General features: G+C 49.4%; 1 protein-coding gene across 1 annotated transcript in view; it reads right to left on the bottom strand.

Annotated features, from left to right (window-relative positions):
• Positions 1-993: 993 nt before the first annotated feature.
• Positions 994-27038, bottom strand: part of LOC306963441 (matrix-remodeling-associated protein 5) — a gene marked incomplete at both ends in the record, with an annotated part of 97557 nt that continues 71512 nt past the window's right edge. Inside the window, 9 exons of the mRNA XM_079557008.1 lie at positions 994-1547; positions 2981-4127; positions 4196-4276; positions 8685-8811; positions 8996-9250; positions 9572-9743; positions 9815-10327; positions 12832-13020; positions 13495-13735. Coding sequence (XP_079413134.1) covers positions 994-1547; positions 2981-4127; positions 4196-4276; positions 8685-8811; positions 8996-9250; positions 9572-9743; positions 9815-10327; positions 12832-13020; positions 13495-13735 — 3279 coding nt within the window. The remainder of the gene's footprint in view (positions 1548-2980; positions 4128-4195; positions 4277-8684; positions 8812-8995; positions 9251-9571; positions 9744-9814; positions 10328-12831; positions 13021-13494; positions 13736-27038) is intronic.

Here is a 27038-nt window from a genome sequence, read left to right on the forward strand (position 1 = left end):
CATATTTTATCACAAACTTGAACAAACAAACGAATGTAAAGTTTCCTCTGATGAAGAATGACGTCTCTGGAGTAAAGGAAACAGAGCAGGAGGTGAAGGACTTTTATTTAGGATAAACTTTAAATGAACGCGATATCTGAACGAGACGCTGCTGATCTGAGGCCACTCTCGTTGTTCTGCATGTGGAGTGGTCGGATGGGCTTCAGACTCTTTTCTCGCCGATCATCCAGGCGAGACACAACAGCATCTTAAACACAGCTAATGTGATGGAAATCATGCATATTTTATTAGTTTGTTTCTTGTCACATTTGGGATTTGCTTTGGCCTTGAGTATTTTCAGTCAGTGTCTATGAAGTCCCACAGGTTCTTGCAGACCGCGGGACACCACGAGGCGCAGGGGGAGCGAGTTTTGGACGATCGTGTAAGTCGAGGAGCACAGTGACTGGCCACTCACAGACTGACCTGCTTCTCTTACTCAATATAGCTTTAATTCAAGCAAGTATTTCACACGTATCCTGTTCTATAGTGCGCACGGTCCAGTCCAGTTTGTTATAAAGCACTTGGAAAACAACAACCAAGTGCTTTTCACAAACACAAATGACAAAAAGACTGAGTTAAACGCCAGAGAAAACACACAGAGAAATAAAGGGAGTGAATCAGCTCAATGTTTACTCTGGGCTCATCCAAAGTTCCGGAGCCGCCACAGAAGACGATCACTTCTCACTTTGTACTTGGAGAACGGGCTTGATCTCAGTGAGAGCGGCTGATCACAGGCACGAGGGGCTCAAACCCTGCAGAAAAACGATAAAGACGGCCCTGCAGAGCGAGCCAGAGGAGGGGCAATGGAAGTCACGTGCTTGAACTTCCGTGATCCAGTTAAATACAGTAAATCTCTGTCTTTCTGATTTTCCTCCGAGTCCAGGGCCGTGTTTCCGTCCCAGCCGCCCCCGCCTGCAGGTTTCTCTAAACCTCCGCAGAGAGTCAGGCGCCTCCTCAAACCACCTGCAGGTACGTGGAGGTGAAGTCCGTCCCCAGAGCGCTCTTCGCGTTGCATTTGTAGATGCCCGAGTGCGTGAGCGCCGGGTTCTGAATGACCAGGCTCCCGTCCTCCGTCACGTGGACCCCGCCCTGCACCGCGTAGCGACTGTGCGGGAAGATGGTGGTCCGTCCCGGCAGCGTCCAGGAGATGTCGGGCTGGGGGACGCCGGAGGCCGTGCAGGGCAGGGTCACGGCCGCCCCCCTCAGGGCTCTGGTGACGGAGCTCAGGGCGCTGCTGATGCGCGGAGGGTGCACCGTCACCACCACCGGGAAGGACGCCGTGGCTGTGCCGTAGGGGTTGGAGGCCCTGCACGCGTACGTCCCCTTGTCGAACGTGGCCGCGTGCCTCAGCAGGAGCGTCCCGTTGGTGAAGACGGTCACTCGGGCGATGCTCTGGGGTTTGTCTAAAGTCACGCCGTTCGGTAAAGTCCAGGAGATGGAGGGTTGAGGCCAGCCGTCAGCGAGGCAGGACAGGAACAGGCTCCGGCCGAACGCGATCTTCAGCCCCCCTGCAGAAGAGCAACTCATCAGTAACCGCTGAGAAATACTCAATACTTCTCTTTTACATTCATAAAATACACACTGTCTCACATGAAAACAGAATTAACTTTTGCTTTTTCAATTAGAATTTTCAAAATTATTTCTATTTGCTTATTATCCGGCTCTTCACAACGTAAGTAGAAGCTCCGTTGATTTGAATGGGATTTCCCAACGTTCTCCCGGTCATTATTTTCTGATAAAGGACGTCTGAGAAAAATAACTCCGCTGCCAATGGCAACGGAGTTGGTGTTTTCATATCACTCCACACGTACGTAGCAGCGACACTATCTGTCCCGTCACTGAGAGAGAAGTCGGGGAATCGTGAGTCTGACTTTCAACTTACCCAGAGATTCACCACCATTCCTCCAACTGCGCCTTCAGCTAAGTAGCTAGGCTAGCTGCTAGCCTTGCTGCTTCTAGCCTAGCAAAACGTTGCTGAGCAACGCGCAAACTTTTGGGAACTATTTGTCGCGGATGTCATTAAATAAACCTTTGGACCTTCATAAAAGTGTACGAAGTTTATGTTGTGTGTGTTCAGTTGGCAAATGGCCGAATAATAAACGGGATAATGTATAGAACGTTTTGCTAGGCTAGAAGTAGCAAGGCTAGCAGCTAGCCTAGCTACTTAGCTGAAGGTGCAGTTGGAGGAATGGTGGTGAATCTCTGGGTAAGTTGAAAGTCAGACTCACGCTAACTTCACGAGCGATTCCCCGACTTCTCTCTCAGGGAAAATAAGCACCTTCAGGGCGAAACAAGTCCGGTTCGCCCTGTCCGTGCTTATTTTCCCAATAATGACCAGCGTTCTATACATTATCTCTTACTTAATTCCAGAAGAATGAGAGATATAATTTTCTACACAGTTTTATTTTAACGTTTTACAGAACCAAAAGTTCACATACATGTCATTAATATCCGGTAGTGTTGCTTTTTAACTGTGCGTTTTGGATTTCCTTCCACAAGCTTCTCACAATAGTTGGATGAGTTTTGGTCCATTCCTCCAAACAGAGCTGGTGTAACTGAGACACATGTGTAGCCGCCTCGTGTGCCTATGCCTTTTCAGCTCTGCCCAGACATTTACACTGGACTGAGATCAGGACTTTGTGATGATCAAAACATGGACTGTGTTTTCCTGAAGCCACTTTGTAACAGTTTGGTTTTGGGTCATTGTCCATTTTCAGAGCCATCTGCCCTGAGCTTTAACCTGAACATTTCCACATGGATGTGACCGTGTGTTACAGTAATCGATGTGTGAACTAATATAAGTAGTGTGGCCTTTTCTAGGTGCCACAGGATAAAAAGGGGTCAACCTCAGCATTGACTAGCCCTTCCATGATTGCCTAGTTTAGACAAAGGGCAGAGGAGACGTCCCACAGTAATATAAAAGTAGTAAGGTAAGTCTCACCTGTGGAGCCCCTGATGACCGGTTTGCGTCCCGCCTCCAGAGCGTAGCGTTTCTCGGCTTGTCCCGCCACGTTTTTGGCCAAGCACCTGTACACTCCCTTATCGCCCTGCGCCGGCTGGAGGATCCTCAGCGTCCCGTTCCCCGCGTGGTGCTGGAACCTCAGCAGCTTCACCCCCGGGAGAAGCATGGTCCCGTTAGGAAGCAGCCACGCGAAATGCGGGTCGGGCTTCCCTCTCGCCGGACACTCCAGCACCACCTCCCTGCCGTCCTGTCTCATCGGGATGATCTCGACGTTTGGGAACGCGAAGCTCGGTTTCTCGGCTATAGACGCCACCTCCACGTCCACCGCGAGCGACGATTCCCCCAGCGGGTTTTTGCCGAAGCACGTGTATCTCCCCTCGTCGTTTTTGCGGACGCCGCGGATCTCCAGGCTTCCATTTCGGTGAACTTGAAATCTCCCCCCGAGGAACCCAAAACTGAAAGACTGTCCGTACGGGTTTACCCACCATATTCTAGGCTCTGGTTTAGCTTCCACTTTGCAATCCAAAAGCGAAGTTTGGTACGACACGGCCATCACTCGTCCCACGCTTTTGCCTTTCTGACCGTTAATGCTTGGCTCCTGCCGCTCGATTTCCAGTTTCGTGTTCTTTATGTCGTCTCCTGCAGAGTTTCTGGCCACACAGACGTAGTTCCCCTCATCTGTGATCTCCACGTTCCTGATAACCAGCGCCCCGTTGCTCAACACCTCGTACTTGTCCGAGGAGGCTGGGATGGCGGTGCTCCTCGGCGATATCCAGGTAATCCTCGGCACAGGTTCGCCCACGGCTTCGCAGCTAAGCCTCGCCGGATCTCCCAGCCGAGCAGAGACCGAAGACTGGCTTTTGGACCTGATCTGCGGCGCGTTGGGTCCGACCTTCACGCTGACTTTGCGCTCGTCCGTTCCGAGCTTGTTCTTGGCCGTGCAGGTGTAGTCGCCCTCGTCTTTCTTGTCGATTTGGTGGAGCAGGAGCGTCCCGTTGGTGAAGATGACGTAGCGGCGCTGCCTGGTGCCGCTGTCGTCCGACTGCAGCGCGTTGTTGATCAGGGTCCCATCGGGGAGGCTCCAGGACACCTCGGGGTCGGGGAGGCCACTGGCCACGCAGTCCACCTGCAGCACAGACGAGGACAGGACAGGTCACGGTGAAGCCGGGCCCGAATATGAGGCCACTGTCTCACCTGGAAGTTCTCTCCATAAGGAACTCTGGTCTGTGCCGTCCTCACGTGTTCGATCCTGGGAGGGGTCATCAGCACCTCCACCTGCGGGAGGAAGAAATGCATTTTAGAAAATCTCCATGTCTTCTGTTGTCTCTCACCTGGAACACCTCCATGTCTTCTGTTGTCTCTCACCTGGAACACCCCCATGTCCTCTGTAGTTCCTCACCTGGAACACCTCCATGTCCTCTGTAGTTCCTCACCTGGAACACCTCCATGTCCTCTGTAGTTCCTCACCTGGAACACCTCCATGTCTTCTGCTGTTTCTTACCTGGAACACCCCCATGTCCTCTGTAGTTCCTCACCTGGAACACCTCCATGTCCTCTGCTGTTTCTTACCTGGAACACCTCCATGTCCTCTGTAGTTCCTCACCAGGAACACCTCCATGTCTTCTGCTGTTTCTTACCTGGAACACCTCCATGTCTTCTGCTGTTTCTTACCTGGAACACCCCCATGTCCTCTGTAGTTCCTCACCTGGAACACCTCCATGTCTTCTGCTGTTTCTTACCTGGAACACCTCCATGTCTTCTGCTGTTCCTCACCTGGAACACCTCCATGTCCTCTGTAGTTCCTCACCTGGAACACCTCCATGTCTTCTGCTGTTTCTTACCTGGAACACCTCCATGTCCTCTGTTGTTCCTCACCTGGAACACCTCCATGTCCTCTCTTGTTTCTCACCTGGAACACCTCCATGTCCTCTGTTGTTCCTCACCTGGAACACCCCCATGTCTTCTGTAGTTCCTCACCTGGAACACCCCCATGTCTTCTGTAGTTTCTCACCTGGAACACCTCCATGTCCTCTGTTGTTCCTCACCTGGAACACCTCCATGTCCTCTGTTGTTCCTCACCTGGAACACCTCTGTGTCTTCTGTAGTTCCTCACCTGGAACACCCCCATGTCTTCTGTAGTTCCTCACCTGGAACACCTCCATGTCCTCTGTTGTTCCTCACCTGGAACACCTCCATGTCCTCTGTAGTTCCTCACCTGGAACACCTCCATGTCTTCTGTAGTTCCTCACCTGGAACACCTCCATGTCCTCTGTTGTTCCTCACCTGGAACACCTCCATGTCCTCTGTAGTTCCTCACCTGGAACACCTCCATGTCCTCTGTTGTTCCTCACCTGGAACACCCCCATGTCTTCTGTAGTTCCTCACCTGGAACACCTCCATGTCCTCTGTTGTTCCTCACCTGGAACACCTCCATGTCCTCTGTAGTTCCTCACCTGGAACACCTCCATGTCCTCTGTTGTTCCTCACCTGGAACACCTCCATGTCCTCTGTTGTTCCTCACCTGGAACACCCCCATGTCTTCTGTAGTTCCTCACCTGGAACACCTCCATGTCCTCTGCTGTTTCTTACCTGGAACACCTCCATGTCTTCTCTTGTTTCTCACCTGGAACACCTCCATGTCCTCTGCTGTTTCTTACCTGGAACACCTCCATGTCTTCTCTTGTTTCTCACCTGGAACACCTCCATGTCTTCTGTTGTCTCTCACCTGGAACACCCCCATGTCCTCTGTAGTTCCTCACCTGGAACACCTCCATGTCCTCTGTAGTTCCTCACCTGGAACACCCCCATGTCTTCTGTAGTTCCTCACCTGGAACACCTCCATGTCCTCTGTTGTTCCTCACCTGGAACACCTCCATGTCCTCTGTAGTTCCTCACCTGGAACACCCCCATGTCTTCTGCTGTTTCTCACCTGGAACACCTCCATGTCCTCTGTTGTTCCTCACCTGGAACACCTCCATGTCTTCTCTTGTCTCTCACCTGGAACACCTCCATGTCTTCTGCTGTTTCTCACCTGGAACACCTCCATGTCTTCTGCTGTTTCTCACCTGGAACACCTCCATGTCTTCTGTAGTTCCTCACCTGGAACACCTCCATGTCCTCAGTAGTTCCTCACCTGGAACACCTCCATGTCTTCTCTTGTCTCTCACCTGGAACACCTCCATGTCTTCTGTAGTTCCTCACCTGGAACACCTCCATGTCTTCTGTAGTTCCTCACCTGGAACACCTCCATGTCCTCTGTAGTTCCTCACCTGGAACACCTCCATGTCTTCTATAGTTCCTCACCTGGAACACCTCCATGTCCTCTGTAGTTCCTCACCTGGAACACCCCCATGTCTTCTGTAGTTCCTCACCTGGAACACCTCCATGTCTTCTCTTGTTTCTCACCTGGAACACCTCCATGTCTTCTGTTGTCTCTCACCTGGAACACCCCCATGTCCTCTGTAGTTCCTCACCTGGAACACCTCCATGTCCTCTGTAGTTCCTCACCTGGAACACCTCCATGTCTTCTGTAGTTCCTCACCTGGAACACCTCCGTGTCCTCTGTAGTTCCTCACCTGGAACACCTCCATGTCTTCTGTTGTTCCTCACCTGGAACACCTCCATGTCCTCTGTAGTTCCTCACCTGGAACACCTCCATGTCTTCTGTAGTTCCTCACCTGGAACACCTCCATGTCTTCTGTAGTTCCTCACCTGGAACACCTCCATGTCTTCTGTTGTTCCTCACCTGGAACACCTCCATGTCCTCTGTAGTTCCTCACCTGGAACACCCCCATGTCTTCTGTAGTTCCTCACCTGGAACACCTCCATGTCTTCTGTAGTTCCTCACCTGGAACACCTCCGTGTCCTCTGTAGTTCCTCACCTGGAACACCTCCATGTCTTCTGTTGTTCCTCACCTGGAACACCTCCGTGTCCTCTGTAGTTCCTCACCTGGAACACCTCCATGTCTTCTGTTGTTCCTCACCTGGAACACCTCCATGTCCTCTATAGTTCCTCACCTGGAACACCTCTGTGTCTTCTGTAGTTCCTCACCTGGAACACCCCCATGTCTTCTGTAGTTCCTCACCTGGAACACCTCCATGTCTTCTGTAGTTCCTCACCTGGAACACCTCTGTGTCTTCTGTAGTTCCTCACCTGGAACACCTCTGTGTCTTCTATAGTTCCTCACCTGGAACACCTCCATGTCTTCTGTAGTTCCTCACCTGGAACACCTCCATGTCTTCTGTAGTTCCTCACCTGGAACACCTCTGTGTCTTCTGTAGTTCCTCACCTGGAACACCTCTGTGTCTTCTGTAGTTCCTCACCTGGAACACCTCCATGTCTTCTGTTGTCTCTCACCTGGAACACCTCCATGTCTTCTCTTGTCTCTCACCTGGAACACCTCTGTGTCTTCTATAGTTCCTCACCTGGAACACCTCTGTGTCTTCTATAGTTCCTCACCTGGAACACCTCTGTGTCTTCTGTAGTTCCTCACCTGGAACACCTCTGTGTCTTCTGTAGTTCCTCACCTGGAACACCTCCATGTCTTCTGTAGTTCCTCACCTGGAACACCTCTGTGTCCTCTGTAGTTCCTCACCTGGAACACCTCCATGTCTTCTGTTGTCTCTCACCTGGAACACCTCCATGTCTTCTCTTGTCTCTCACCTGGAACACCTCTGTGTCTTCTATAGTTCCTCACCTGGAACACCTCTGTGTCTTCTATAGTTCCTCACCTGGAACACCTCTGTGTCTTCTGTAGTTCCTCACCTGGAACACCCCCATGTCTTCTGTAGTTCCTCACCTGGAACACCTCCATGTCTTCTGTAGTTCCTCACCTGGAACACCTCTGTGTCCTCTGTAGTTCCTCACCTGGAACACCTCCATGTCTTCTGTTGTCTCTCACCTGGAACACCTCCATGTCTTCTCTTGTCTCTCACCTGGAACACCTCTGTGTCTTCTATAGTTCCTCACCTGGAACACCTCTGTGTCTTCTATAGTTCCTCACCTGGAACACCTCTGTGTCTTCTGTAGTTCCTCACCTGGAACACCTCCATGTCCTCCGTAGTTCCTCACCTGGAACACCTCTGTGTCTTCTGTAGTTCCTCACCTGGAACACCTCTGTGTCTTCTGTAGTTCCTCACCTGGAACACCTCTGTGTCTTCTGTAGTTCCTCACCTGGAACACCTCTGTGTCTTCTGTAGTTCCTCACCTGGAACACCTCCATGTCCTCTATAGTTCCTCACCTGGAACACCTCTGTGTCTTCTGTAGTTCCTCACCTGGAACACCTCCATGTCCTCTGTAGTTCCTCACCTGGAACACCTCTGTGTCTTCTGTAGTTCCTCACCTGGAACACCTCTGTGTCTTCTGTAGTTCCTCACCTGGAACACCTCTGTGTCTTCTGTAGTTCCTCACCTGGAACACCTCTGTGTCTTCTGTAGTTCCTCACCTGGAACACCTCCATGTCCTCTATAGTTCCTCACCTGGAACACCTCTGTGTCTTCTATAGTTCCTCACCTGGAACACCTCTGTGTCTTCTGTAGTTCCTCACCTGGAACACCTCTGTGTCTTCTGTAGTTCCTCACCTGGAACACCTCCATGTCCTCTGTAGTTCCTCACCTGGAACACCTCCATGTCCTCTGTAGTTCCTCACCTGGAACACCTCCATGTCCTCTCTCGTCTCTCACCTGGAACACCTCCATGTCTTCTCCGTTGGGCCGGTTGAACACGCAGGCGTAGTTTCCTCCATCGGTCTCCGTCAGCTGGAGGATCCTCAGCGTGCCGTTCCTGAACACTTTGATGGGCCGCTCTGGACTGAGGAGACCAAACATGAGTCAACCTTCAGGAGCACCAGGTAAACACAGAAGCACGTTCCTGACAGGTCCATCAGGAAGCTGTTCTTCATCACTAAGCATTCGTAGAACTACAGTTACCGAAAGTAATTCACCAAACGACTGCCCTGATGTGAAAACTATTAATCAAGTTCATCAAGACTCACCTGTATCGATAGTCCAGGACGGTCTTCGAGGGCAGCTGCCAGACCGTTCCTCTCTTGGACCCCGTGGACTCGGGACAGTGCAGGTAAACAGCCGAGCCGTACATGGCAGTGACCGAGTGCAGCCTGGAGGGGGCGCCGCTGTGACGAGGAGGCGGGGCGGGGACAGGAGCAGGGAATGATGGGTAATCCGGGCTGACTTCAATCTGGATGGTTCTTCTGGCAAAACCCACGGGATTAGTGGCCAAGCACTCGTACCTGCAGAAGATGGAGACACGTGTTTAACATCTCGCCCCACACATGGGTCGAACATCTCGCCCCACACATGGGTCAAACATCTCGCCCCACACATGGATCAAACATCTCGCCCCACACATGGATCTCCTCCCGTCCCGAACATCTCGCCCCACACATGGGCCGAACATCTCGCCCCACACATGGGCCGAACATCTCGCCCCACACATGGGTCGAACATCTCGCCCCACACATGGATCTCCTCCCAGACCGTGTGAGCTTTGCAGATCTGAACATTCACTCTGAAATCTTAAAGAAACACTGATCCGAAGTGTCTGGACTGACCTGCCGGCGTCCGAAGGCAGCACGTTCTTCACGTAGAGCGTCCCGTTGGGGAAGACGAACACCCGGCGTCCCACGAACTGCGAGGGTTTGACGGGCCGGGCTCCGGGGAGGGTCCACTTGAGGGCGGGGGGGGGCTCTCCCTTCACAGAGCAGTGCACGAACACACTCAGCCCTGCAGAGAAACACTTTCAGAGTCATGTTCTCCCCCTTTACCCAAATCTGACGGGTCACACGGGGCAGCACCTGGCTGAATGACGACCGTGTCCGTGTCCTTCTCGCTGATGCTGGGGGGCAGCGCGGCCACGTGCAGCTGATACGTGACCGTGTCGGCCCCCGCGGCGTTGCTGGCGATGCATTTGAAGTCCCCTTTACTGGAGAAGTTGGCCGAGAGGATCTGCAGCGTCCCGTTGGCGTGGAGGACCATGGGGGCCGCGTGGACGGGCCCCACCTCCCTCACGAACGTGCGGTCGGGAAGGATCCAGGAGGTCTGAGCGGCCGGACGTCCCGCGGCGGCGCAGTCCAGGGCGGCGCTCTGGCCCAGGTACAGCGACACCCGTGTGGACCTGGGGGGCTGGATTCTCGGCGCTTGTGTCTGGACGGCCAGAGTGATGACGGTGCGGTCGGACCCGAACTGGTTCTGGGCCGTGCAGAGGTACTGGCCCCGGTCCTGCAGCTGCACCGACCGGATCAGGAACGTCCCGTTGGGGAAGACCTCGAAGCGCGGGCCGTGTTTGGTGTTGGCCGGGATCGTGGCACCTGAAAGAGGCAGAGGAGGAGTTACAGAACTTAACTAGAGATGCTCTTAAGCAGATTCATTAACTAGTGATGCTCTTCCTTAAACAGATTCAATAACTAGTGATGCTCTTCCTTAAGCAGATTCATTAACTAGTTATTTCATTTAACTAGTGATGCTCTTCCTTAAGCAGATTCAATAACTAGTGATGCTCTTCCTTAAGCAGATTCATTAACTAGAGATGCTCTTCCTTAAGCAGATTCATTAACTAGTGATGCTCTTCCTTAAGCAGATTCATTAACTAGTGATGCTCTTCCTTAACCTCTTAACTCCCGCCTGAACCGAGAGGATCTTTTTCTCATTTTTGTAACTTTTTTGTCACATTTCTGTCAATTTCTTGTGACATTTTTGTGACATTTTTGCCACTTTTTCATCAATTTTTCGTCGCTTTTTTGTCAATGTTTTTTGTCACTTTTTTCTCACATTTCCATCTTTGTTTTCGTCAGTTTTGTTGCTATTTTCACAGCTTTTTCCCAGAAGCTTTTGGATTGGGGTAAAGCCAAACTGGAGAAAATGCTCGGCTCAGGTGGGAGTTAAGGGGTTAAGGCTTCGAAACAGCCGGTCACGTGATTAAAGTGTCAAAGCGGCTCGTTTCACTGCTGCCCTGGACAGCTTTAGCAGAGGCGTTTTCTGGTCCAAACAGTCATGAAGATCATGAGATAAATACAGGTGAAACTCTTAGAATATCATGAAAAATTCATTTCTGTAATTCATCTTAAAATGTGAAACTAATATGTGATATGTGGTGTAGACTACATGTAATCAATAAAATGATTTTAACCAGAGAAACCAGGATGCTTCAGAGGAATCTGGCATCTGAAGCCCATGTCCAGGTCTGTGTGTGGAGGCTCCTCTGACTCCAGCCCCAGTCCTCCTGAAGGTCTCCCACACTTTTGAATGGCCTTTCCCTGACAGTCCTCTCCCTGCGGCTTTCTTTGAATGTGCTTTGATCCAGCACTTTGAGAACATCCAACTCCTTTACCTCTGACCATTAGAGGCTTTGAATTCTACTGAACCACTGAGAGCATTTAAAGTCTCAGGAACCCTTTGCAGGTGTTTTGGATTCATTATCTGATGAAAGGAGAGCTGCAATGTAGTCCCTTTACACACTATTCTTCTGAAATCAAGCTGGGAGCCAAAATCATTATGCAAAGGGAAGTGATTTTGGTTTTCCTCACGACGAGCTATCGTTCGTTTTGTGACAATAACAGCTGTAACGCCACTCATGTACTTTTCTCTAATATCACATTTATACAAAGGCAGAGGCCGAAGTGTCTGAGCTGGAATCAGCCTTTTACACTTTCAATACAAACTTTCCAACAATGTTTTACAAATAACCGGCTAAAAGTGAGGGAATCAGAACTGCTCAAAACCTAAAGAATGAACTCTTAACACTGAAGTCCCGCCAGTAGGACCTGCACCTCCGTTTAAGAAACCCATCATTGACTGCAGATCCTTCCTCCTCCTGAAAAGCCCTGGAGAAGTGGAGAATCTGGCCTGTTCAGCAGATTCCTGATGTTCTGGAAGTCGTCCTTTTCCTCTTGGACCGAAGCTTCGAATCCTGCGCCAAACTCTGCTCAGATCATTTTCACCATCGAATGTTTCCCGTGTCAATAAAGAAAACCCAGAGCGTCGGCGTTTGGGAGACGCTCTGACCCAAACTCTGCAGCTTTACTGAGAAGTCCAGAGTTACTGGATCAAAAGAGACTGGGATTCATGTTTGAAAATCAAGTTGACACTTTTTAAACAAGACTCCGTGTGTTTTGGAGCTTGTTATGGATTTGATCCCTGTGGGGGATTATATTACTCTACATTATCTTTATGCAGCAGGGCTGGTTTTGAGAAATATAATTGGGATGAAATACATGTCAGGTTCACCAGAAGTAAATGGCGTAATCTGTGTGTGTTTCTGATTTCTTTCACACTTGTAAAAACTAACAGGAAAATGAAGCCAAAAGGAAACTAAAGATACAGGAAAAAGACTAAAATGACATTTAAAAAAATCACAAAAGTTCTCCATCCTCAGAGTTGTGGGTTCGAGTCCGGGCTTGAAATATTTACTAAAGTCTCTCTTCCGTTGCATCCTTATTAAACATTAAAGTTTGAGTTATTTGTGTTTAGTTTTGCTGAGATCACCACAGTTATGAAGAAAAGTGACCCACAGTTGACGAGATTTGAACCGTTGAGTTTGTAAACCTGTGCGTCTCCACTGGGCTCAGGAGGACGAGGCCAAACACTTTGAATCAGCTCCACCTGGATCTGCAGGAGGGTCTGATTAAAGAGGGAGATACTTCTGTTGCTCTAAAGATCACAAACGGCTGTAGCTCAGGGAGAACCTGGAGCTTTGGATAAAAGTGAATATATACAGATCTGATTATTGAGTTATGTGATCTTGTCTGTCTTTATCCCAAAGGAAGTTCTCTCCACACCCTACCTCTCTTCACAGCAGGTTAAGTGGCGGCTTCACCTGTGGAGACTTTGGTCCATGCCACGCTGGGCGCCGGGCTGCCGATGGCCTGGCAGGGCAGGAACACGTCGCTCTCGGCTAGAGCGGACAGACTGGCAGCCGACACTGAGGTGATCCGCGGTTTGGCCCCGGACTGTCCCCCCCAGGGGAACGGGGGGGCCGCGGTGGGTCTGCGTGAGCTCACACGCCCTGAGGAACACACATGACAGGACACATCTTTATCCATCTGTAATGCATTCACCTGGTTATTCTCTGACAGCTGATCACTGTGGGACAGGTTTTATATTCTGTTCTTTATACTCATTGTATAGAAGATACTTCTAGTTATTACGTGATTGCACATTTTGTTTGGAGGGAAGAGAAGGGAAGAAGGAACGGAGAGAACATGCCTGAGCAGGGCTTTATGTCTGCAACAAAAGGAGCCACGTTTGCTCTTCGTTGCCATAGTGACAGCCTTATTTTCTTCATGATGGATCTCATGAAAAGTTCCACACTTTGGTTTGTGTTGATGCCACATGGACCTGCGTGTGCGCCTTTGACAATGTTTACTCCCGCCCAGCAAAGGCTACAGCGCCCCCTGGCTGTCACTTTTCCATCCCGACCCTCTAGCTAGGACAAAATACTTTATATGTAGTGGAGCAGAAAGTGTTAGTGAACTCTCACCTCCGACGGGCCAGTGTCCCCCGTAGGGCGGCCCGGGCAGTGTGGGGTACTTGGGGCGAGGGGTGGGGTAGAAGGACTTCCCGAAGGAGGAGGCGGTGGGTCCGGGGCCGTGTCTCGGGCCGTATGTGGGGCCGTACTCTCTGCGGAGGTTCGGGCTGAAGGGCCTCGGCGTCGGCCTGTAGCCGGGGCGAGGCCGGGGGGTCACGATCTTCCCCAGCTGAGCCATGCGGTCGAGCTGCGCCTGGAAAACACGAGGAATAAACACACGGAATAAAACACACGGAATAAAACACGAGGAATGAAACACGAGGAATGAAACCTGTTTGTATCTTTTTATTTGTCTCCTACCTGTCTGTATCTGTGTCTGTGTGTCTCGTACCTGTCTGTGTGTCTCCTACCTGTCTGTATCTGTGTGTCTCGTACCTGTCTGTGTGTCTGTACCTGTCTGTGTGTCTGTATCTGTGTCTGTGTGTCTGTACCTGTCTGTGTGTCTCGTACCTGTCTGTGTGTCTGTACCTGTCTGTGTGTCTGTACCTGTCTGTGTGTCTGTACCTGTCTGTGTGTCTCGTACCTGTCTGTGTGTCTCGTACCTGTCTGAGTGTCTCGTACCTGTCTGTGTGTCTGTACCTGTCTGTGTGTCTCGTACCTGTCTGTGTGTCTCGTACCTGTCTGTGTGTCTCGTACCTGTCTGTGTGTCTCGTACCTGTCTGTGTGTCTCGTACCTGTCTGTGTGTCTCGTACCTGTCTGTGTGTCTCGTACCTGTCTGTGTGTCTCGTACCTGTCTGTGTGTCTGTACCTGTCTGTGTGTCTCGTACCTGTCTGTGTGTCTCGTACCTGTCTGTGTGTCTCGTACCTGTCTGTGTGTCTCGTACCTGTCTGTGTGTCTCGTACCTGTCTGTGTGTCTCGTACCTGTCTGTGTGTCTCGTACCTGTCTGTGTGTCTGTACCTGTCTGTGTGTCTGTACCTGTCTGTGTGTCTGTACCTGTCTGTGTGTCTGTACCTGTCTGTGTGTCTCGTACCTGTCTGTGTGTCTGTACCTGTCTGTGTGTCTCGTACCTGTCTGTGTGTCTGTACCTGTCTGTGTGTCTGTACCTGTCTGTGTGTCTGTACCTGTCTGTGTGTCTGTACCTGTCTGTGTGTCTCGTACCTGTCTGTGTGTCTGTACCTGTCTGTGTGTCTCGTACCTGTCTGTGTGTCTGTACCTGTCTGTGTGTCTCGTACCTGTTTGTGTGTCTCGTACCTGTCTGTGTGTCTCGTACCTGTCTGTATCTGTCTGTGTGTCTGTACCTGTCTGTGTGTCTGTACCTGTCTGTGTGTCTGTACCTGTCTGTGTGTCTCGTACCTGTCTGTGTGTCTCGTACCTGTCTGAGTGTCTCGTACCTGTCTGTGTGTCTGTACCTGTCTGTGTGTCTCGTACCTGTCTGTGTGTCTGTACCTGTCTGTGTGTCTGTACCTGTCTGTGTGTCTCGTACCTGTCTGTGTGTCTCGTACCTGTCTGTGTGTCTCGTACCTGTCTGTGTGTCTGTACCTGTCTGTGTGTCTCGTACCTGTCTGTGTGTCTGTACCTGTCTGTGTGTCTCGTACCTGTTTGTGTGTCTCGTACCTGTCTGTGTGTCTCGTACCTGTCTGTATCTGTCTGTGTGTCTGTACCTGTCTGTGTGTCTGTACCTGTCTGTGTGTCTCGTACCTGTCTGTGTGTCTCGTACCTGTCTGAGTGTCTCGTAACTGTCTGTGTGTCTGTACCTGTCTGTGTGTCTCGTACCTGTCTGTGTGTCTGTACCTGTCTGTGTGTCTGTACCTGTCTGTGTGTCTGTATCTGTGTCTGTGTGTCTCGTACCTGTCTGTGTGTCTGTACCTGTCTGTGTGTCTGTACCTGTCTGTGTCTGTACCTGTCTGTATCTGTGTGTCTCGTACCTGTCTGTGTGTCTCGTACCTGTCTGTGTGTCTCGTACCTGTCTGTGTGTCTGTACCTGTCTGTGTGTCTCGTACCTGTCTGTGTGTCTGTACCTGTCTGTGTGTCTGTACCTGTCTGTGTGTCTGTACCTGTCTGTGTGTCTGTACCTGTCTGTGTGTCTGTACCTGTCTGTGTCTGTACCTGTCTGTGTGTCTCGTACCTGTCTGTGTGTCTGTACCTGTCTGTGTGTCTGTACCTGTCTGTGTGTCTGTACCTGTCTGTGTCTGTACCTGTCTGTGTGTCTGTACCTGTCTGTGTGTCTCGTACCTGTCTGTGTGTCTGTACCTGTCTGTGTGTCTCGTACCTGTCTGTGTGTCTGTACCTGTCTGTGTGTCTGTACCTGTCTGTGTGTCTCGTACCTGTCTGTGTGTCTCGTACCTGTCTGTGTGTCTCGTACCTGTCTGTGTGTCTGTACCTGTCTGTGTGTCTCGTACCTGTCTGTGTGTCTCGTACCTGTCTGTGTCTGTACCTGTCTGTGTGTCTGTACCTGTCTGTGTGTCTCGTACCTGTCTGTGTCTGTACCTGTCTGTGTGTCTGTACCTGTCTGTGTGTCTCGTACCTGTCTGTGTCTGTACCTGTCTGTGTGTCTGTACCTGTCTGTGTGTCTGTACCTGTCTGTGTGTCTCGTACCTGTCTGAGTCTGTACCTGTCTGTGTCTCGTACCTGTCTGTGTGTCTGTACCTGTCTGTGTGTCTCGTACCTGTCTGAGTCTGTACCTGTCTGTGTCTCGTACCTGTCTGTGTGTCTGTACCTGTCTGTGTGTCTGTACCTGTCTGTGTGTCTCGTACCTGTCTGTGTCTGTACCTGTCTGTGTGTCTGTACCTGTCTGTGTGTCTGTACCTGTCTGTGTGTCTCGTACCTGTCTGTGTCTGTACCTGTCTGTGTCTCGTACCTGTCTGTGTGTCTGTACCTGTCTGTGTGTCTCGTACCTGTCTGTGTCTGTACCTGTCTGTGTGTCTGTACCTGTCTGTGTGTCTGTACCTGTCTGTGTGTCTCGTACCTGTCTGAGTGTCTCGTAACTGTCTGTGTGTCTGTACCTGTCTGTGTGTCTGTATCTGTGTCTGTGTGTCTCGTACCTGTCTGAGTGTCTCGTAACTGTCTGTGTGTCTGTACCTGTCTGTGTGTCTGTACCTGTCTGTGTGTCTGTACCTGTCAGTGTGTCTCGTACCTGTCTGTGTCTGTACCTGTCTGTATCTGTGTGTCTCGTAACTGTCTGTGTGTCTCGTACCTGTCTGTGTGTCTGTACCTGTCAGTGTGTCTCGTACCTGTCTGTGTCTGTACCTGTCTGTATCTGTGTGTCTCGTACCTGTCTGTGTGTCTGTACCTGTCTGTGTGTCTCGTACCTGTCTGTGTGTCTGTACCTGTCTGTGTGTCTCGTACCTGTCTGTGTGTCTGTACCTGTCTGTGTGTCTCGTAACTGTCTGTGTGTCTCGTACCTGTCTGTGTGTCTGTACCTGTCAGTGTGTCTCGTACCTGTCTGTGTCTGTACCTGTCTGTATCTGTGTGTCTCGTACCTGTCTGTGTGTCTGTACCTGTCTGTGTGTCTCGTACCTGTCTGTGTGTCTGTACCTGTCTGTGTGTCTGTACCTGTCTGTGTGTCTGTACCTGTCTGTGTGTCTGTACCTGTCTGTGTGTCTGTACCTGTCTGTGTGTCTGTACCTGTCTGTGTGTCTGTACCTGTCTGTGTCTCGTACCTGTCTGTGTGTCTCGTACCTGTCTGTGTGTCTGTACCTGTCTGTGTGTCTGTACCTGTCTGTGTGTCTCGTACCTGTCTGTGTGTCTCGTACCTGTCTGTGTGTCTGTACCTGTCTGTGTGTCTGTACCTGTCTGTGTGTCTCGTACCTGTCTGTGTGTCTCGTACCTGTCTGTGTGTCTGTACCTGTCTGTGTCTCGTACCTGTCTGTGTGTCTCGTACCTGTCTGTGTGTCTGTACCTGTCTGTGTCTCGTACCTGTCTGTGTGTCTGTACCTGTCTGTGTCTCGTACCTGTCTGTGTGTCTGTACCTGTCTGTGTCTCGTACCTGTCTGTGTGTCTCGTACCTGTCTGTGTGTCTGTACCTGTCTGTGTGTCTGTACCTGTCTGTGTGTCTGTACCTGTCTGTGTGTCTCGTACCTGTCTGTGTGTCTGTACCTGTCTGTGTGTCTGTACCTGTCTGTGTGTCTCGTACCTGTCTGTGTCTGTACCTGTCTGTGTGTCTGTACCTGTCTGTGTGTCTGTACCTGTCTGTGTGTCTCGTACCTGTCTGTGTGTCTCGTACCTGTCTGTGTGTCTGTACCTGTCTGTGTGTCTGTACCTGTCTTTGTGTCTGTACCTGTCTGTGTGTCTGTACCTGTCTGTGTCTGTACCTGTCTGTATCTGTGTGTCTCGTACCTGTCTGTGTGTCTGTACCTGTCTGTGTGTCTGTACCTGTCTGTGTGTCTGTACCTGTCTGTGTGTCTCGTACCTGTCTGTGTGTCTGTACCTGTCTGTGTGTCTGTACCTGTCTGTGTCTGTACCTGTCTGTATCTGTGTGTCTCGTACCTGTCTGTGTGTCTCGTACCTGTCTGTGTGTCTGTACCTGTCTGTGTGTCTGTACCTGTCTGTGTGTCTCGTACCTGTCTGTGTGTCTCGTACCTGTCTGTGTGTCTGTACCTGTCTGTGTGTCTGTACCTGTCTGTGTGTCTGTACCTGTCTGTGTGTCTGTACCTGTCTTTGTGTCTGTACCTGTCTGTGTGTCTGTACCTGTCTGTGTGTCTCGTACCTGTCTGTGTGTCTGTACCTGTCTGTGTGTCTCGTACCTGTCTGTGTGTCTGTACCTGTCTGTGTGTCTCGTACCTGTCTGTGTGTCTCGTACCTGTCTGTGTGTCTGTACCTGTCTGTGTGTCTGTACCTGTCTGTGTGTCTGTACCTGTCTGTGTGTCTGTACCTGTCTGTGTGTCTCGTACCTGTCTGTGTGTCTCGTACCTGTCTGTGTGTCTGTACCTGTCTGTATCTGTATCTGTGTGTCTCGTACCTGTCTGTGTGTCTGTACCTGTCTGTGTGTCTCGTACCTGTCTGTGTGTCTGTACCTGTCTGTGTGTCTGTACCTGTCTGTGTGTCTGTACCTGTCTGTGTGTCTGTACCTGTCTGTGTGTCTGTACCTGTCTGTGTGTCTGTACCTGTCTGTGTGTCTGTACCTGTCTGTGTGTCTCGTACCTGTCTGTGTGTCTCGTACCTGTCTGTGTGTCTGTACCTGTCTGTGTGTCTGTACCTGTCTTTGTGTCTGTACCTGTCTGTGTGTCTGTACCTGTCTGTGTGTCTGTACCTGTCTGTGTGTCTCGTACCTGTCTGTGTCTGTACCTGTCTGTGTGTCTGTACCTGTCTGTGTGTCTGTACCTGTCTGTGTGTCTCGTACCTGTCTGTGTGTCTCGTACCTGTCTGTGTGTCTCGTACCTGTCTGTGTGTCTCGTACCTGTCTGTGTGTCTGTACCTGTCTGTGTGTCTGTACCTGTCTGTGTGTCTGTACCTGTCTGTGTGTCTGTACCTGTCTGTGTGTCTCGTACCTGTCTGTATCTGTCTGTGTGTCTGTACCTGTCTGTGTGTCTGTACCTGTCTGTGTGTCTGTACCTGTCTGTGTGTCTGTACCTGTCTGTGTGTCTCGTACCTGTCTGTATCTGTCTGTGTGTCTGTACCTGTCTGTGTGTCTGTATCTGTGTCTGTGTGTCTGTACCTGTCTGTGTGTCTGTACCTGTCTGTGTGTCTCGTACCTGTCTGTGTGTCTGTACCTGTCTGTGTGTCTGTACCTGTCTGTGTGTCTCGTACCTGTCTGTATCTGTGTCTGTGTGTTGATACAGTTCGTTTTTTGTTCATCCAGTCCTCTAGAGGGCGTTAGTTTTTGGGTACTTTAGTTTCAGCCCATAGGTGGCATCTCAAATCCCCAGCACACAAAAAGTAAACATGTCCATGCTGTTGAGTCGTGCGCCATCTGAAGCCATCTACACATTTTCAGCCCTTTGAGTGGCAATATTAGTAAGTGTTATTGATTAATGTGATGTTTAGAACAGGTATATTTCATCATTGATAAAGGTTATTTAATTTTATTGACCATTTTAAGAAATGTGTCTTATAAATTCCTAGAGCTACTCAGCTAACTCAAATCACTTTTTCTGCTTATTGTCTTTTTGTTTTAGTCACTAATACATGTGTGTATTTGTGTCTTTTTCAGTTTCACACTTTTTTGCAAATTAAATCCTGTCCAAAACGACACGTGCCTGTTCCTTGGAGGAGATAATGCAGGAAAGAGTTTAGCTGGCTGTAAATCCCAATATAGGACAGGAGTCACATTGGGTGCAACAGTACAGTGAAATAATAGCACTCGGCGAGGGACCACAGTGACGGTTGACAGAATTCAACGCACATTCAGCATCAGCAGTCCTACCCAGTCGCAACTATGGAAAACCAAAGGCAATCAGAAAGCCAAAACAATGAAGAAACACAAACTGAGGAGAGGTCACACCACTCAAAGTCACACTCAGTACATTCAGGGAAAATGACTTCTCGATCTAGTAAGTCATCAGCTTCAAGTCGAGCCAGTATAGCCGCAGCACACGCACAAGCAGAAGCTCAAGCAGCAAAAGCCAGGCTAGCCTATGCTGAGAGAGAGATGAGCATTAAAGTGGAAAAAGCACGCTTAGAGGCATCCCTGGATGTACTCAACCTCCAAAAGGAAGCAGACGCAGCCCAGGCTAAAGCAGAAGTGATGGAGTCTGCTGCAGTTCAGCTTGTCATCACAGAGAACAGCGAAGAGTTGAGGTTCTTGCCTCTACCGCAAACTACAGAGCAAAAAGTGAGTGAATACATAAACAAGCACACTTTTACTAGTCCTTCTCAAAGGAAAGACACCTTTCAACAGGATTGTGCAAATCAGGAACAGCATTCAACTCTAATCTTCACACCTCTCCATGCTAAACAAGAACCAGTGCATTTCCCATTTCAGCCACAAGAGGGTGCCAAGCGACCACCACAAAGGGATGCTATGCACCAAGCTTCTTATAATATGTTTCAACCACAGCAGATACAAAGTTCAAATCATGATATTAACACTACCAGTAACACTACCAGTGACCTTGCCCGGTTCCTGGCTAAAAGTCAACTAGTGACAGGCGGTCTGACAAAATTTGACGACAAGCCAGAGAGCTACCTTTGCTGGAAAGCCACATTCCAGAGTACCATTAGAGACCTCGGTCTTACAGCCAGTGAAGAACTAAACCTCCTCATTAAGTGGCTTGGACCCGAGTCTTCTGAGCAAGCTAAGAGATTAAAAGCTGTCAATATCAAACACCCACATGTTGGTCTGCACATGATCTGGACGAGACTGGAAGAATGCTACGGCTCGCCAGAAGCAATAGAAAACTCTCTTTTCACAAGAATACAGAACTTCCCAAAGCTCACAAGTAAAGAGCCACACAAGCTTCGCGATTTGTCAGACCTACTGTATGAACTGCAGGCAGCAAAGCTGGATGGATATCTGCCGGGATTGAGTTACCTTGACACAGCAAGGGGAGTAGGTCCGATCGTGGAAAAGCTGCCTTTTCATCTTCAAGAGAAGTGGACAATGGTAGGGTCAAAGTATAAAGAAGATCATCACGTAAGCTTCCCACCATTCTCATTTTTTGTTGAATTTGTGAAAGGTCAAGCCAAAGCAAAGAATGACCCAAGCTTCGCTACAACTTACAACCTATCTGCGAATCCTGCAATCAGTTTCAAAAAGGGAAAACCACAAGGTAACTACATGCAAAAACAAACTGTCATGGTGAACAAAACAGACGTATCAGTGGGAGCAAAGGCAAAGGAAGGAGGCGAAGACATTACAAGACAATGTCCGATACATAACAAACCACACCCACTCAAACGGTGCAGAGGGTTCAGAACTATGTTGCTTGATGACAGAAAAAAGCTTCTCAAAGACAACAACATCTGCTATCGTTGCCTTTCATCCACCACCCACCAGGCCAAAGACTGCCGTGCCACAATCAAGTGTGACGAATGTGACAGCGAAAAACACCTGGCAGCTCTCCACCCAGGCCCAGCACCACCAGCATTTAAGCCTCCGTCACCTCCTAAAGAGAACGGCGGGGAGCAAGAGCTTACACAGGACTCAGATGTCACTGCTACATGTACAGAGGTTTGTGGAAGCCAAATCACTGGAAAATCCTGCTCCAAGATCTGTTTGGTGCAAGTCCATCCGCAAGGTGAGCCACACAACATGAAAAAGATGTATGCAATAATAGATGATCAAAGTAATCAATCGCTCGCAAAGTCAGAGTTTTTTGAAACATTTGACATAAAAGGCACAACTACACCGTACACACTGAAGACGTGTGCTGGCACAACACAAGCAACAGGAAGAAGAGCCTGCAACTACATGGTTCAGTCATTGGATGGAAAAATGAGCTTTTCTCTCCCCACGCTCATAGAATGCAATGCTATCCCCAACAACAGGGATGAAATACCCACTGCGGAAGCTGCCTCACATCACCCCCATCTGAGAGCAATAGCGGCTGAAATCCCACCTTTTGATCCAGATGCTGACATACTTCTGCTGATTGGACGTAACCTTCTCAGAGTGCACAAGGTGAGAAAGCAAATCAGCGGTAAACACAACGACCCTTTTGCACAGAAGCTTGATCTAGGCTGGGTCATCATCGGTGATGTGTGTCTAGGCACTGCCCACAAGCCAAATGAAGTAAACGCTCTGAAAACACATGTGTTGGACAATGGACGCCCAAGCTATCTCACTCCCTGTGACAATCGCTTCAATGTAAAAGAGAGCTTCACTGTGAGCCAACCAAAAGCTGTTTACAACCCATTGCCACCTTCAAGCACACAGGCAAAGCCCACGGTTGAGAATCTAGGCGAAGCTGTCTTCTGTCGCACTAATGAAGACCATCACCTTGCTCACTCTGTTGAGGACATGATCTTTCTGAAGAAGATGGAAGGATTCTTCAAAGATGACACAAACAGTTGGGTGGCACCACTCCCGTTTCGTAGCCCCAGACGCCTACTTCCTGACAACAGGTCCTACGCCTACAAGCGGCTCATGTCTCTGCGACGTATGCTTGACAAGAAGCCAGACATGAAGGCACACTTTGTTGACTTTATGCAGAAGATGCTCGATAACAAACATGCAGAGCTGGCACCACCTCTTGATGAGGACAAAGAGACCTGGTATCTTCCCATTTTCGGCGTATACCACCCACAGAAGCCTGGGAAGATCCGTGTGGTGTTCGATTCCAGTGCAGAGTTTGATGGAGTTTCTCTAAACAACATACTGCTGTCTGGTCCTGACTTAAACAACACACTTGTAGGTGTGCTCCTCCGCTTCAGAAAAGAACCTGTCGCGATCACAGCTGACATCGAGCAGATGTTTTACTGCTTTGTTGTCCAAGAAGACCATAGGGATTACCTTCGCTTCCTGTGGTACGAAGACAACGACCTGACCAAAGGTGTGGTGGACTATCGCATGAGAGTACATGTCTTCGGTAACAGTCCCTCACCTGCGGTGGCGATCTACGGGTTGAGGATGGCAGCAAAGGAAGCAGAAGGTGAATATGGAACAGACGCTCGAAACTTTGTAGAACAGGATTTCTATGTGGACGATGCATTAAAATCCTTCCCAACTGAAGCTAAGGCTATCGACGTTCTACAGAGAGCCCGGAAAATGCTTGCACTCTCAAATCTACGTCTCCACAAGATTGCCTCGAACAAAGTGAATGTGGTGACCGCTTTCCCTCCTGAAGACAGGGCAAAGGAAATCAAAGACCTTGATCTGTCTACAGATAAGCTCCCAGTTCAACGCAGTTTGGGTGTGATTTGGGACATCACATCAGACACATTCACCTTTGATGTTCCTCAAGAGCATAAGCCCTTTACTCGACGTGGTGTGCTCTCAACTGTAAATAGCCTGTTCGATCCTCTCGGGCTGCTTGCTCCTATAACCATCAAAGGCAGACTACTTCTCAGAGAGCTCTCCAGCAGCAATCTCGAGTGGGACAGCCCCTTGCCTCCAGAAATGTATGATAACTGGAGAAAATGGCATGACTCTCTGCAACATCTCAAGACACTGAACATTCCCCGTACCTATGTTTCATTCTCCATGTCACAAGCAAACTTCATTGAGCTCTGTGTGTTCTCAGACGCTTCAGTTAAGGCTATAGCTGCAGTTGCCTACCTGAGAGTCACACACGAAGATAACCACAACGAAATCGGGTTTGTCATGGGTAAGGCCAAACTAGCCCCTGTGCCAGAGCTCACGGTTCCAAGGTTAGAACTGTGTGCTGCAGTGCTTGCTGTGGAATTGTCTGAGCTTCTCAAAGAAGAACTGAAGATGAATATTGACAAGACCATGTTTTACACTGACAGCAAAGTGGTTTTGGGATACATCCACAACCAACACAGAAGATTTCATGTATACGTGAACAACCGTGTCCAGAGAATCAAGCTATCGTCTCTGCCTGACCAGTGGAAGCATGTCCCAACAGAACACAACCCGGCGGATCATGGATCTCGCTCTCTTCCGGCTGAAAAGATCTCCAGTACCACATGGTGGACTGGTCCAGCCTTCCTACTCGACAAAAAGACTGTAACTCCTGTAAAAGGCCCATTTGAGCTCATTGATCCAGAGTCAGATGTTGAAATACGACAGAATGTAACAGTGCTTGTGACCAAAACTAACCTCATCTCCTTAGGTTCATCACGGTTTGAACGTTTCTCAAAGTGGACCTCTCTTGTCAAAACAGTAGCCTTCCTACGTCACATTGCTCACAGTTTCAAGTCCATACATGGTGGCGGATGTAAGAGCTGGCATCTTTGCAAAACAAGTCTCAACCAAGAAGCCTTAACTCAAGCTGAATACACAATAATCAGATGTGTTCAACGTGAAGTGTATGCAGAAGAAATCAAGTGCATCAGGACAAAACATGACATACCACGAAACAGTTCCCTGTACAAGCTCAATCCAGTCATCGACAACAATGATTTACTCCGAGTAGGAGGACGTCTGTCGCAGTCAAAGCTGCCAAGTCACGAAGTCAACCCTCTTCTAATCCCCGGAAAGCATCACATCGCTACGTTGCTAATTCGACACCACCATGAAGCTGTTAAGCATCAAGGAAGACACTTCACTGAGGGAGCAGTGAGGGCAGGTGGCGTGTGGTTAGTAGGAGCCAAGAGATCCATCAGCAGCGTCATCCACAAATGCGTGACCTGTAGAAAGCTTCGAGGCAAGACAGAGCAGCAAATCATGGCAGACTTGCCTGCTGAACGTTTGCAAACTGAACCCCCATTTTCTTATGTTGGCCTGGATGTGTTCGGACCATGGGAGGTTACAACCCGTCGCACTAGAGGTGGACAGGCCAACAGCAAAAGATGGGCGGTCCTGTTCACTTGTATGTCTACAAGAGCCATTCATATCGAAGTGATTGAAACACTCAGCTCTTCAAGTTTTATTAATGCTCTTCGTAGATTTTTTGCCATCAGAGGTCCTGCAAAACAACTGAGATCCGACTGTGGGACCAACTTTGTTGGCGCATCCAGGGAGTTGAAGTTGGATCCTCCAAGGCCTGGTGAGACGAGTGTGGAAAACTATCTATGCGAACAAAGGTGCTCCTGGGTGTTCAACCCTCCTCACTCATCCCACATGGGAGGGACTTGGGAGCGTATGATCGGGATAGCACGACGCATCTTGGACTCAATGCTCCTGCAGTCAGGAAACTCCAAGCTAACCCACGAGGTCCTAACAACATTGTTGGCTGAAGTCACAGCTATTATCAATGCGAGACCTTTGGTGCCGGTTTCCTCAGATCCTGAAGCACCTTTGATCTTGACACCTATGACTCTACTCACACAAAAGACTGATGCCATCCCGATTCCACCTGGAGATTTCACCAAAGCTGACATGTACAAACATCAATGGAAAAGGGTTCAAGTCCTTGCTGACATCTTCTGGACCCGCTGGCAAAAGGAGTACTTGAACATGCTCCAGAGTCGTCAGAAGTGGCAGCGCAACAAACCAAATCTGAAAGAAGGCGACATCATTCTTCTGAAGGATAAACAACTAAAAAGGAACGAATGGCCTATGGGTATCATCGTGAAGACTTTCGCAAGCAAAGACGGAGTCGTAAGGAAGATGGAGGTCAAAGTGACACGAGACAAGACTACAAAGACTTTCTCCAGGCCCATTTCGGACTGTATACTCCTTTTATCTCCAGATTAGTTAATTTTGATAAGTTCTAGTGGCATTCTTACAATAATGCCAGGCGGGGAGTGTGTTGATACAGTTCGTTTTTTGTTCATCCAGTCCTCTAGAGGGCGTTAGTTTTTGGGTACTTTAGTTTCAGCCCATAGGTGGCATCTCAAATCCCCAGCACACAAAAAGTAAACATGTCCATGCTGTTGAGTCGTGCGCCATCTGAAGCCATCTACACATTTTCAGCCCTTTGAGTGGCAATATTAGTAAGTGTTATTGATTAATGTGATGTTTAGAACAGGTATATTTCATCATTGATAAAGGTTATTTAATTTTATTGACCATTTTAAGAAATGTGTCTTATAAATTCCTAGAGCTACTCAGCTAACTCAAATCACTTTTTCTGCTTATTGTCTTTTTGTTTTAGTCACTAATACATGTGTGTATTTGTGTCTTTTTCAGTTTCACACTTTTTTGCAAATTAAATCCTGTCCAAAACGACACGTGCCTGTTCCTTGGAGGAGATAATGCAGGAAAGAGTTTAGCTGGCTGTAAATCCCAATATAGGACAGGAGTCACATTGGGTGCAACAGTACAGTCTGTGTGTCTGTACCTGTCTGTGTGTCTGTACCTGTCTGTGTGTCTGTACCTGTCTGTGTGTCTGTACCTGTCTGTGTGTCTCGTACCTGTCTGTGTGTCTCGTACCTGTCTGTGTGTCTCGTACCTGTCTGTGTGTCTGTACCTGTCTGTGTGTCTCGTACCTGTCTGTGTGTCTCGTACCTGTCTGTGTGTCTGTACCTGTCTGTGTGTCTCGTACCTGTCTGTGTGTCTCGTACCTGTCTGTGTCTCGTACCTGTCTGTATCTGTGTCTGTGTGTCTGTACCTGTCTGTGTGTCTCGTACCTGTCTGTGTGTCTCGTACCTGTCTGTGTGTCTCGTACCTGTCTGTATCTGTGTCTGTGTGTCTGTACCTGTCTGTGTGTCTCGTACCTGTCTGTGTGTCTCGTACCTGTCTGTGTGTCTCGTACCTGTCTGTATCTGTGTCTGTGTGTCTGTACCTGTCTGTGTGTCTGTACCTGTCTGTGTGTCTCGTACCTGTCTGTGTGTCTGTACCTGTCTGTGTGTCTCGTACCTGTCTGTGTGTCTGTACCTGTCTGTGTGTCTGTACCTGTCTGTGTGTCTCGTACCTGTCTGTGTGTCTCGTACCTGTCTGTGTGTCTGTACCTGTCTGTGTGTCTCGTACCTGTCTGTGTGTCTCGTACCTGTCTGTGTGTCTCGTACCTGTCTGTGTGTCTCGTACCTGTCTGTGTGTCTGTACCTGTCTGTGTGTCTCGTACCTGTCTGTGTGTCTCGTACCTGTCTGTGTGTCTGTACCTGTCTGTGTG

Source organism: Gobius niger (genome assembly GCF_951799975.1).
Source record: "Gobius niger genome assembly, chromosome: 5".
NCBI classification, from domain to species: Eukaryota; Metazoa; Chordata; class Actinopteri; order Gobiiformes; family Gobiidae; genus Gobius; species Gobius niger.